Source organism: Aethalodelphis obliquidens, unplaced genomic scaffold (genome assembly GCF_003676395.1).
Source record: "Aethalodelphis obliquidens isolate GAN/ISIS:26980383/991018 unplaced genomic scaffold, ASM367639v1 scaffold19, whole genome shotgun sequence".
Taxonomy (NCBI): domain Eukaryota; kingdom Metazoa; phylum Chordata; class Mammalia; order Artiodactyla; family Delphinidae; genus Aethalodelphis; species Aethalodelphis obliquidens.
The window spans coordinates 14,196,543-14,210,045 of NW_020837963.1; the positions used below are offsets into that span (position 1 = coordinate 14,196,543).

Genomic DNA, 13,503 nt, shown 5'->3' on the forward strand with positions numbered 1-13,503 from the left:
AGTGGTTAGGACTCTGTGCTGAGGGCCTGGGTTCAATCCCTGGTCAGGGAACTAAGATCCCGCAAGCCGCCCAGTGCGGCCAAAAAAAAAGCTTAATAATTACTTCTTTGATGTTAGTTTCTAATATATTCCAGTTAAACTATTTTAGCAGACCTATTTTTTTTTTTAACCCTGAACAAGAACTTGGAAAGCCCCTGCCTTCCCGGCAATTCTGCCTTGTTTTACTGAACCAAAATACAGTTACAGATGTAGAGAAGGAGCTATGAGATTTGGCACTAAATTCAAAGAAGATGAAAGGACAAGTTGAGTGACCAGTTTCCACTTCTGAAATTTATGAGGGACAGAAAATGAAGAAAAATAAAACCTTCAAGAAAGATTTAAGTTCTTTTGAAAATGTGACTCAAATGAGACTCTAAAATATTATTCCAAATTTTGTTTATAGCCAGAAGAGATTTTTTTTGCAGATGCTTCAGAAGATTTGCTCTTAGATGTAAAACATTTATATCTGCTCGTACATCCGTTGCAGCTATTTTAGGAGACAATTTTCTGTAAACTCACCAGAGGTTTCTGCAAACAAAGTTGAAGGACTTTGAATATATATATATTTTTTATTTATTTATTTATAAAATATTTATTTAATTTATTTATTTTTGGCTGCGTTGGGTCTCTGTCGCTGCGCAAGAGCTCTCTCTAGTTGCGGCGAGCGGGGGCTACTCTTCGTTGTGGTGCGCACGCTTCTCATTCGGTGGCTTCTCTTGTTGCGGAGCACAGGCTCTAGGCACGTGGGCTTCAGTAGTTGTGGCACGTGGGCTCAGTAGTCGTGGCTTGCAGGTTCTAGAGTGCAGGCTCAGTAGCTGTGGTGCACGGGCTTAGTTGCTCCGCGGCATGTGGGATCTTCCCGGACCAGGGCTTGAACCCGTGTTCCCTGCATTGGCAGGAGGATTCTTAACCACTGCGCCACCAGGGAAGCCCTAAATATATATCTATATATGCCCAGTTACATAGTCTAAAGGATAAGAATGGCTTTCTCTGTGAGCTCCTTTGGTGAACGTTTTGTGATTCACTGTAGGACATGGCATGTTACTGCACATTCCATTGGATATTCAGTATAAAACCCCAAATTGAAAAATGTACAGGGAATTTCCTGGCTGTCCAGTGGTTAGGACTTGGCGCTTTTACTGCCGTGGTCTGGGTTCAATCCATGGTCGGGCAGCTGAGATCCTGCAAGCTTCGCAGCATGGCCAAAAAAAAACAAAAAAGATGTACAATACACATAATAACAAAGTAGTAGGCAAATATGTTAAGTCTCAGATCAGTGAGGTCGCCTCTGAAAGTCTTGTAGGATTTAGGGGCTGGTGGAGCCAGAGCGGGAGCTGCTAGTGGTCCCAATAGAGAGGGTCCCCAACAGAACCAGTCGCCCTGCAGTCAGAACTCAGGAGATCAGACCCAGCAGCAGGTAACACAGCTTAGCGGTAGATCCCTGCACGACTGCCAGAGCATCTCCTGGGAATGTTGTCTGTCTGTCACGGGTGGACCCTTGTGGGTTTGTCTGAGGTGGAGTCCCGAGGCCCTTGGTGTCTCCCCTGGGCCTTCCCACACCCGCCCTGCCAGGCCTTGTGGTTGCAGCAAGAAGAGCTGCTTACGGTCCCTTCACACACACCACACTCTTCCTTGTCTTTGCCACTTCGGTTCCCTTTGCCTGGAAATCCCTGTCCTTGCCTCATTGCCTGGTTAACTCCCAGGTGGATCCAGCTAATTGTGGCCAGCAGCAGTGCCCCTGTGCCCGTGGGGCCCCTCTGTGTTCTTCCGCCTGCCTGTGGCCACTGCAGTCATAAATGGGACATCCACTCTTTTTTTTTTTTCTGTCTTCTTCAGCAGACTGTGATCTTCCCGCTACACAGCAGGGAGATCCTGGTGACTGAAAGTAGGAGCTCAGTTAACAGTGTGGAATGAATCAGAGAGCCCTGGGCCCCATGGGGTACTGGAGAACCAGGCTGTCCGGGCCTTCAGTGTGGCCAGGCCCAGGCCCTGGCTGGCTACTCTCACTCCTTTGTGGAAGTGTGGATGGCACCTGTATTTTTTACCTTGCCGCCTGGTGGGTGCAAGCCTCTGGCCAAAAGGGGCTGGATCAGTGTGAGCTCATCGAACTTAAAGCACTGGTGCTACCGACCAGCACAAGGTATCTTTTTTTTTTTTGTACTTGAGTATAGTCGATTTACAGTGTTGTGTTAATTTCTATTGTACAGGCAGGTGACTCAGTTATACACATATATACATTCTTTTTCATATTATTTTCCATTACGGTTTATCACAGGGTGTTGAATATAGTTCCTTGCAGCGCAGCGTGTCTTTGCACTTGAAGTACAGCTCGGTGGTCCTCTGCCCTGGGAGCGTGCAGGCAGCACCTGGTTAGAGAGGGCTGCCTCCCGCGCCTGCAGGGACTGAGGTGTTCGCAGACGTTCAGGTGCTTGCGGTGCATGGCCCGGCAGGGTTGCTGTGATTTTGGAGACCGAGGAAGACTCTTCCTCCCTGGGCTCTTTCTATTTATCTCTCGAGGTTTAGGAAGTGGAGGCTCCCTGGATGCTGGGCTGGTGCTGTTGCCAGATGGGAGAAATACGAGACTTGACCGTCTCCGTCTGCTTTGGGTGAATGTACCAGGACTTGCTGGCCTAAGAACGTTTGTTATTAAAAACATTGCCTGAAGCCGGGGACTGACTTCCCTCGCTGTCACCAATGAGCAGTTTTCCTCCTCTCCGCTTTAACTGCCCCCGACGCAGACTGAAGCCTCCCAGGGTCCCACCCCCTGGTCTCTGTCAAACCTCAGTCCCTTCCTGTGCCCCAGCGTCCCCTCCCTGCCCGTGGCATCCCCGGCAGGCAGATGTAGGTATAGATCCAGTGGGCTGAGGCTAGGGGAGGAGAGTAGTTTCTTTTATGACCTGAAGTGTCCAGGTTTGCTCTGGGATTGGGTTTCTTCATTGAACCAGATCGGAGAATGGTGGCGAGGCTTTAGAGTATTGGTGCGGTATTGTGGTGTGATGTGAGGAGACTTTTGTGTGCTTGACCAGGAATGCAGCATCCATGTGTAATCTCTTTAGGAAAATACGTTCCTAAGTCCCAACTGGCAGACCAGATTTTTAAATTTTAAGAATTCGGCACCAGACTGTGGTGACCTACGTGGGTGGGATGGGGCGGGGTGGGGGGAGGTCCATGAGGGAGGGAATATACGTATACATACAGCTTACTCACTTTGTGGTACAACAGAAACTAACACAACATTGTAAAGCAACTCTACGCCAATAAAAAATAAAAATAAAAATTAAATAATAATTCAGCACCCGATTCAGTAAGCTGATACTACCTTGAAGCCCAAAACAACCAGAAAATAATTTTACATCCCGAAGTGGGGGCATCAAAGAAAATACAAGGCCATGGTTGACTTGGTAAGAATCATAAAATAGATGGCTCTGGAAGGTGACTCAGAGGTCACAGATTCCCACTCAGTGTTCATTCAGTAATCTAGATCCTGGTGGTGCGCGGGACATGTTCTGAGCACTTCCTATGAAAGGAAACCATTCTCCTCACTTGGTAGTTATGACTTTTTCTTTTCTTACCCGGATGGATTACTTACTTTGTTAAATAGTTTTGGTTCTGAATGATTGAGACTTGGCTCTGTTTTCTGTAGAATACGAGACAGGGGTCTAAATCTGGGTTAGCAAACTGGTTCACAGGCCAGCCACCTGTTATTGTAAATAATTTATTGAAACACAGCCACGCCCACTCATTTATTCGTCATTGTCTGTGGTGGCTGCTTTTGAACTACAAGGCAGAGTTGAGTAGTTGCAGCGAGACTTTATGGCCTGCAAAGCCTGAACTATTTACAATCTGGCCCTTTACACAAAAAGTCTGCCAACCTCTGGTCTAAATTTATACTCTGTATGTATTTCCCCCAAACCACGCAGCTCCAGTTCGTGGAAGCTTGGAGCTTTAGTTACTCAAAAATTATTTTTCTTGGTGCTTTCACATGTACGAAGTTTGAGCTTCCTGTGCTGTGTTCATCTAAATACCTTTTTATTTGTCTATTCTGAGATGTAGTGAGACTGGAAAATCTCACTAGTGTCCTAGATATTAAATTCTCTCAGAAAAGACTAGAATTTATGACCCACAGTATTCCAGATTTCAGAGGAAGGCTACTCTACTTGTGTGCGTACAAGACCATTTTCTAAGAGAGCATAGGTGGCTTGGGTGAGCAGGGTTATTTCTTATGATTCACCATCCGTGACTGTAGGTAATACTCATACAGAGTGAAAGCTTTACAGTTTTGTGGGCACATACTGACTATATCCGGATCTAATAGAAATAGATGAATTAAATACGTAATGAAGCATTACTTTTTATTTATCCTGGTGAAAAGTTTCAAGAATCCTCACAATGCAAATTATACCTTTTATTTATTTAATACATATGCTAATGATACATGTTTCATTCGTGAATTTCTTTTTTAATGATCAACTTATTGAGTTATTTATATGTAATCTGAGTACATTCTTATTCTGTAGGGAAGCTAATTTATATTACAGGAGGCATATATTAGACTATATATATATATAGATAGATAGATACGTTTTTCACCTGTTCAGATTATCAGTCTAGACTGTTTTGTTTTTAAAGTCTTTGGTGCCTCTGGGTACTTGCATATTATAGGAATAATGTACAGTTCTGAAACTGCTTAGAACAGGCCATTCAGTCATACTTAGGGAATGTTTAGCTTTACGCCATGTTCTTCCATATGTATCTTTCTTTTATTCTATAAATATTTATCAAATTGCATAGTGTTTGCTATGAGGGAGCTCCAAGTGTGAAACGTAATTCTTGCCTTTATAGATACTTATAGCTGGGTAGAAAAATAAAGGATAAATACTTTTAAAGCTAAAACTAGTTTGAGTTGGGTATGAAACAAGAGTCTCAGGAGCATCACCAGGTGTGAACGTAATTAAGTGCTAAGCGAAAGGTGCATTCAATTCAGATTTTAGCTCAGTACCTGTTGAGGCTCTGTGGATAAAGCGAGCAATAACATATAGTCCAGCCTTAAACCACGGGAGGATAGAGTGAAATTCAAAATTAAAATCGGGTTTGATACGTGGAAGAGAAGAATTAGACTTACATCTAAGGTACAGGATTTGAGCGTCACTGTTCCGTGGGACATCGGCAGGGGTGGGGAGATGCCAGGGAAGGCTGCACAGGAGAGATGCTACCTCATACCATCCAAAGAGGTATTTGGAGGGTGCACAAGAGGGATCTGCCCTGTGTGCAGACGAGCAGGAGGAGAATGGATATGTGGTACAAACCGTCACGGCTTTGCCAGGTGGCTGCCAGCACGTAGTACTGGAGGGTGATGCTCTAGGAAGGGGGTGATGGGAGGCTGGGACGGTGAGGCGGGCAAGTCCAACGGCCTCATTCCCTGAAGCTACAGAGAACGCCAGGTGGGCTTTAGGGAGAGAAGGGACACATTGAGATGTGTGTTTCCAGAGGTTCACTCGTAGCTGTGTGGGATGTGGGCAAGAGAAGGAGAGGCAGGTGGCTGGAGAGCGGAAGGCCCACCAAGGACCTGAGAGCTGAGCTGGCTGGAGGGGGAAAGGGCGTGAATGGGCGTCCAGGAGAGGGAAGGCTGTCTCAGAAGAGCAGGGAGGAATGTGTCATGGTCTTCGGAAGATGTGGATTTGAGAGGCTTTGAATGGAAGGTTTATAAAGTCCCAGGAGATGTAGTCAAAATGGTGGCTTGAGGATTAGATTGTGGACCGTCTCGAAAGCCAAGAAGTTTGGATTTTGCCTTACACATAAGGAGATGGTGCAGTGAAAACCCTGTTGCATCTGATCTCAAATACTGTGTCATCTCCCATTACAAAGGATGATCCTGCGTCCCCGCCCCCTGTAAGGGCAGCCCATCCATCTGCACGCTCCATCCAGCCCCCTGTTGACCACTCGAGGGTGTCACAGCCGCCCGCACTCGTCCACTCTCTCCTGCATCTTTCTCAGCATCATAAAGCTCTGCCCTGGTACCCTTATCCTAGCAGAGCAGCCTTCCTCACCCCCCTTCCCTACTGCCATTTTTTCTCTCCCTCCCTTTATAATAAATCTCCCTGGAATCGTTTTCTGTCCTTCTGTTTTCTGCCTCCTTCTCCTGTTTAGACTTTCGTCCCCCCACTCCACCAGAGCCACTCTTGCCAACCTGTCCAGTGCTTCCGTGTCCCTGAGTTCAGGGGGCTTGGGTTTCTCAGTTGGAGTCTTCGTTGACCTGCCTGAAGCACTCGTCTGCTCTGTCCTCCTAGAAGTGCTTTCTTTGCTGGGCCTCTTAAGCACTGTCTTCTCTTGGTTCTCATCCTGCCTCATCGATAGCTCTTCTTGGTCTTTATCATCTTATGAACGTTGATGTGTCATTTGACTCTCAGACAGTTCTCATCCAGGCCCATGACTCAGAGTGGCATCTATGTCCTAGTGACTCACGGATCTGTATCTGCAGCCAGACCTCTCCCCTGAGATCCGGACTTGACGCTAACCACCTATTTATTTAACATCTCTGCTTAGATCTCCAGTGGGCTTCTCACACTTAACGTATCCAAAACGTAACTCTTTTGATCCCTCTCCTTCCCTAATCCTGCTTCTCCCCTGTTTTCCCAACTAGTAGCTGGTAACTCTGCTCCACCGATGCCCAGGCCAAAGAATTTGGAGTGATGACTTGACCCCTCTTTTTCTCTTCTTTGTCACCTACATTCAGCCATCCATACATCTACCCCGGAGGTACATACCAAATCTAACCACTTATCATCACCCTTTTTCCCCAAGCCCAGGGCACAGGATCTCTCCCCTGGAGCCTGTGCCCTGGCTCCCTGCTTTCACACTTGGCAGCCGGGGTGACCCATCTAAACTGTGTCGGTCATATTGGTCCTCTGCTCAAACCCTTCAGTGCCCCCTCCTCGCACTTATGGACGATCCGGAGCCCTCACCATGGTGTGCAAGGCTCTGTTGTCTGCCCTCTGAGCTCTCCACCTGCTGTCTCCAGCCCTCACTGCATAGAAAACCGCGGAAAGGATGTGATCGGGCAGTTCCCCAGGGAAATATAAATGGCTCAGGAGTACGTGCCTAGATGTCCAGCGTCACTAGGCATTGAAGAGAAACAAAAGTGCAGTAGAATTTTTACCATTGACTTCGGCAGAGTTGAAGAATGTGACCTGGTGTTGAAGACTCCTGATGAAGAGACACCGACTTAGGTCACTGGTGTCCTTTTTGAGGACAGTTCGGCAAGAAGGGACACAGAGCCTTAACATTTTTACAACTTGAAAGTCTATTTTCAGAAATCTATCCAAAGGAAATAATTGGTTGACTATAGAAAATTTTATCTGTAAAAGTTGAAATAATGTAAATCATTAATAGAAGATATTTAAATGGATTATGGTCCATTTATACAATAGAATACGATGGTGGATTCAGAAGAATGTGGAGTCATCAAAACATGTGTAGCTGTGTGTGCTTTACAAGCAAAAAATCAGGTGACAAATCAATATGTATAATATAGACTCCTAAGTACACGTGAATCCGTGTATCCAGAAAAGACATGGGCAGGATATACAGCTAGAAATTGATAGTGGTTACCTCAGTTGGTGAGATTAGAAGCAATCTCATTGTCTTTTATTTTGCAATAACCATTTGTTATTTTTATAATTGGCAACAGTAAGAGAAAGAAAGTGAACGCTGCAGCATCTAGATGCATCGTATCACTTCACTTTGATATGGAAGCTGCCAGGCAGGAGTTCCTTCCGTTTCCCAGTCCCTTCTTCACCCGCCCACCACTGGCCATGTAAGCATTGCACCTGTTTATGGGCAGAGCCTTATCTCCAGTCACACAGGAGGATGTGCTCTTCCTTCTGTGTGAGTCCCTCCCTGTCTCCCCACCTCTGTCCTCAGTGTTTTGTTTTGTTTTGTTTTTTGCGGTACGCGGGCCTCTCACTGTTGTGGCCTCTCCCGTTGCGGAGCACAGGCTCCGGACGCGCAGGCTCAGCGGCCATGGCTCACGGGCCCAGCCGCTCCGCGGCATGTGGGATCTTCCCGGACCGGGTCACGAACCCGCGTCCCCCGCATCGGCAGGCGGACTCTCAACCACTGCGCCACCAGGGAAGCCCAGTGTTTTTGTTTTTTAGAGGCTCTTACCAGGATTTAAACATGCCCACGTCTCACCCATCTTCCAGAAACAAGCAGTGCTTGCTCTCTGTCCAGGACTTTATGGTAAATTTGTTGTCCTGTGAACACTTTGTAGAACATGCTCGTATTTTTCCAGTAGATAATTGTGTATTCAGTTATTTTTTTCTTTTATTCATTTACACAGTGACTGTTTACTGAGTGTTTTCTGTGTGCTGAGTGCCAGGGCTGTAAGGATGGATGACCCACAGCTTCTGTTTTCAAGGACCTTACAAGAGAATGAAATTCCTCCTGAAATAAAAATAAAGAACCAAAAACAGAGTTCAGGGCTTTTCTTTGGAGGAAGAGGCACACCATATAAATAGGTATTTTATCTGTTAACTGAAAAATTTTTACCTTACTACCATTAGTCATTAGAGAAATGCAGATTAAACTACAATGAAATACCACTAGCCACCCTTGATAATGGCTATAATAAAATAAAATAAAACAAAATGGCAATATCAAGTGCTGGGAAGGCTGCAGAGCCATTGGAGCTCTTATCCATTGCTGGTGGAAAAACAGAGTACAGCCATCTGGAAAACACTTTGACAGTTTCTTATGTAATTTACCATAGGACTCAGTAATCCCATTCCTAGGTATTTACCCAAGAGAAATAAGATCATATGTTGACACCAGAACCTGTCCATGAATGTTTATAGTTTATACTGTATTCTTTAATAATTTTCAAAAACTGGAAACAGCCTTGAAGTCCTTCACCTGGTAAATGGTAAACAAACAGGGGTCTGTCCATACAACGGAGTACTCCTCTGCAGCGAGAAGCACGGACTACTGATACACTCGATAGAGTTGCCGATGCGTGATGCCAACTGAGAGATGCCAGGCTCACAAAACCACACACATCATACTGCATGGTCCCATGTACGTGACAAACGGAAAAAGCAAAACTGTAGGATGGAAAACAGATGAGTGGTTTTTAAGAGTTGGGTGTAGGAAGGAGGGGTTGACGCTAAAGGGGCACGTGGGAATTTGGGGGGTGATGGAACTGTTCTATATCTTGACTGTAGTAGCAGTTACTTAACTGTATCCATTTCCCAAAACTCATTAAAAAGTGAATTTTACATTTCGTAAATTAATACCTCAGTGACCCTGACCTAAGATCTTTTTGAGGCAACAGAAAAAAATAATTTTTTTTATATGAGCTATATTCACATGGTTCAAAAATCCAAATAACATGAAGGAATGCAGTTAAATGCCTCATTATTTCTACCCTTGCCACCCTTGAAGTTTCTCTATGCCAGTATCATCGTATATGCATCTGTGTTCTCATTTTTACCTCTTTTTAACACAGAACACAGTTTATTAAGTTAATTTTCTGCACCGGTTCCGTCTCCATGTAATTTATGTTACAGTTCTTTTCATACCAGTGCTTTGAGATCTTTCATTCTTTTCTACTCCTTTATGACAAGAATATTGTTTTGAGCACGTATCATTTATTTAACCATTTCTCCTTGGATGGACCCACATTTTTCCCCATCTTTTCCCCTTACACACAGGGCTGCAGTGAATAACCTTGTATGTACAGTCAGTTCTGCTGTAATGCCTGTGTTAAAAACACAGATTTGTTCCAATGTAGTTGATACATCAGGGAACAATTGAAGCATAATGTGAATTCCGAGTTTGCTCGTGTGATTCCATCCCTGAGAAACACTAGGTGATCATTAAACTGTGCAACAGAGTTGTGTAGGAGTCCACCCGGCACACTTGTGCACATACCTTCTGCCTTCACCAGTGACCTCATCTCCCTGTGGGCTGAGTCACACAGGTCCACACCTGGTGTTACAACTTCCCTCCAATTTCAGATAACCCTCCTTACACCACTTCACAGAAACTCAAGCAAGCCCCCTGGCGCTCACTTCCACAAGCAAACTGAAGGTCTTTTTCGAGGTAAAGTGCCACATTTTTTGCAGCACCTAATATGTGTTTCTTAACCGTTTAACATGTGCAAATCCATGCTAGTTTAGTTTTTTATTAAATGGGTCATTGGCAGTTTTTGAAAGTTATGCCCTGAACTTCACTGTTGCTGGAAGTCTTGTGGGTTTTGTTGCCTGATTCTGCATAGTTCAGTGATTTAGAGCACGTGTTCTATGTATGTTGTGTTAAATCAGAACCGACTGTACCATGTGCGGGTTTATCTGTAGAATAGATTCCCAAGTGGAAGGGCCCAGGGTTTTAGGAGTTAAATTCTGAGGGATTGCTGCTGTGGTAGGCGTAAATTATGCAGTTGGTTTGATTTTCCTTTTTCATAAAAACCACTATGATAAGAGCTGAAGGATGTGTGTCAGCGTGCTTCGGGAATAACTTCGCTCCCGTTTAATCTAAAACTTGTGGCTGTTCCTGGACGTGTGCTGGTTGTCAAGGAGGCCCTGTGCGTGTTGGTGTGAGGCAGATATCTCGTGGAGGAGGGAATCGCAGAAGAGATGGAGATGCGTGGGAGTCTGGCCAGATGGGAGTGTGAAGTTGTGGCTTTTCTCCCTCTAACTTCTTCAGAGTCACCTGAGACAGAGGCCTTCAAGCCAAGAGACAGGAAGGGACTGGTTATCAGCATGGAAATGTCTGATCGTGAGAGCGCCCACCTCCACCCAGTGCCATCCGAAAAGAATGGCTCTTAGAGGCATTTTAAATCCCAGAGCTCAGACCTGAGCCCAGGGCTGGGGCATGTAGAACAAAGGAGTTTGTTTGGTAAGAGCAGTTAATAATAATGCTCTCTTCCCTACAGGACACAAAGGTAAAAGAGTCAGAAATTGGAGATGAGGGAGACAGTTCAGGAGGTGCGCCCACGTGTTTTATTTGATATTTTGCTCTAACGTTTTAGCAGAATTTTCAGACCCTTCCAGCTTATTAGTTCACTGTTTCTTTAAAGAGTTCTATTTAAAAACAAAATAATTTATAATTCATAAATTTCTTTTCTGATTTTAGTTAACTATAAAGAGTGCACTTAAGGCCCTGGTTCTGTTGATATCAGTTTATGAAGCCTTGGAGCCAGCAGAAGTAAAGGACATTAAAAGTCTTGAAAACAGAATGATGATAGACTTTTACACTTTCTTTTTTCCTTTTTTTAAAAGTTAATTAATTATTTATTTGTTTTTGGCTGTGTTGGCTCTTTGTTGCTGCGCTCGGGCTTTCTCTAGTTGTGGCGAGCGGGGGCCACTCTTTGTTGCGGTGCGCGGGCTTCTCACTGAAGTGCCTCCTCTTGTTGCGGAGCACAAGCTCTAGGCGCGAGAGCTTCAGTAGTTGGGGCACGTGGGCTCAGTAGTTGTGGCTCGCAGGCTCTAGAGCGCAGGCTCAGTAGTTGTGGCGCACGGGCGTAGTTGCTCTGTGGCATGTGGAATCTTCCCGGACCAGGGCTTGAACCCGTGTCCCCTGCATCGGCAGGCAGATTCGTAACCACTGTACCACCAGGGAAGTCCTACACTTTCTTAATACTGTTTTTTCCCATGTATGTTTGATTAAAAATTGCTCCCTGTGTCATAAAGTAGCAGTATGAACTATTATAATATTGAAGATACAAGTTATGAAGATAAATTAGGCAAAGCACCTTTAAACAAGTTAGTATTTAAAATTTAACAAAGAAGAAAGTCATTTGTCTTGTTAGGTATTGTGAACATGGCAGGTTTGATCTGGAAACTGGAGTTTAACTTGTAGTTTTCTTGTCACCAGTGATTTTGAAACCTTGCCCCATTGTTTTGAGATTGCCCAGTTCATTTCTACAATTTTTTTTCATAAAGATGTTGAAAAAGAGTATCTCATACATTGTCAACTCTTTTTGAAAATAATAATTATTGATTTAGCTAAGCTGCTCTTCATTTATTTTATTATCTTCTGAGGATTTCTTTATTGATATTTCTCTATTACAATTTTGATTTGATATTAATATAACTACACAGTAACAAGAAGTAGACTATTAAAATCTTCACCATAATAGAAAATCCAGTCTGCCTGTCTCTGAGGTCTCTGCCCTGTTCTGTGCTTAGAAAGATACACTTCCATTGTCTCCCTCCTTTATGATTATTTGCTACAACTGTCTTGCTTTTAGAAAGATGTCTTGTGTTTCAGCTCTCCCAGGTGATCTTAACATTGTCCATCTTATATGTACAGAATTCAACAGGAGTTAGGTATTTGTAGATGTTAAAAACCTTTAGTGAAACATAGTAGAACTCTTCATAACTGACTGTTCTTCACTTAAAGTTTTATTGTAAAAGAAACCTCTTATTCATTCTCTGGCTACATATGCTAATAAAAGAGACTAGGGATGGCCTATTTAATGTGATCGGAAATTTTTATGAAGGAGAAGGGACAGGATATCTCAGGCACTAGTTGGTCACTTGCTTTGTTGTGTCTTTTTTCCCCCAGAGATGATTCTTACAGTCTGGGATACATGATGTATATGCATATATCCCGGGGATATGCTTAGGAAAGCAGTACAAGCAATGGTACGACTTTCATCTTTAACTTGGAGAAGGAACTTCCTCCTTTGCCTTTGTCTGGGTTCAAGACCTTCTCAGCGTCCGCCGGACTGATTTGTTTTATTTAAAAGACTGTGTTTTCCACTTTTTAAAAAATGAAACTTGGATATGTAACTTTCTTATTACTAATAAAGTAACACATATTGAGGATTTCTCTGTGTCCCAAGCACTGTGCTAGCCCTTCAGTGGCCCCCTTCCCCCAGCACGCTCTCTGAGGACGGCACTGCTGTGATCCCCACTTGACAGCTTGGGGAGTGTTTATGGAGGTTGGGACACTTTCCCCCGTTGCACGGTTAGTGAGTGGTGGAGAAAAGGTGCCAGCCCATCTCTGGGACTCCTCTCAGCCGCCTGAATAGATTTGCTTACCAGCTTGAATAAGGATGTGTTTGTCAGGTGATTAATGTAAAAATAATTTTTTAGAAAACATTTCTTTATCACTTAGGTCACAGTTGCTTGCTTATCTCTTCTTATTGCCAAAGTAGTAACACAGTTTCACGTGAGAACGTATTCCTTCTTCATCCCTATTTTTTTACAAGGGCTGATGAGCCAAATGTGTTTCATTCACGAGGCGAACAGTTCTTTCTTGATTTCATTTCCTTGTGATATGACATTACTTCCAGACTGCAGTGCGTATCATGCCCAAATAATTTGTGTTAAATGTTAAGCCACCAATTTGACTTCAAACGTTCCACATGGGAATCTGTTGAATTAACATTATGTCTTAGCCAAAGTGGGAAACTTTGATTTTTATCTCTCTCTTTTTTTTTTTTTTTTTTTTTTTTTTTTT

At 44.0% G+C, this 13,503-nt stretch overlaps 1 protein-coding gene across 25 annotated transcripts in view; it reads left to right on the forward strand.

The window, feature by feature from the left end:
• Window positions 1–13,503, forward strand: part of ZNF532 (zinc finger protein 532) — a 108,989-nt gene that overhangs the window by 88,234 nt on the left and 7,252 nt on the right. Inside the window, exons 10-11 of one of the 25 annotated variants that reach the window (XR_003435274.1) lie at window positions 8,378–8,555; window positions 10,741–10,839. The exons of 19 other annotated variants lie outside the window; for them this stretch is intronic. Coding sequence is in view for 5 of the 6 variants with exons in the window: in XM_027118653.1 (XP_026974454.1) it covers window positions 10,741–10,893 (153 nt within the window). In the remaining variant the exon portion in view is untranslated. 5 more of the 25 variants (XM_027118653.1, XM_027118652.1, XM_027118654.1 and 2 more) reach the window with 5 other exon arrangements.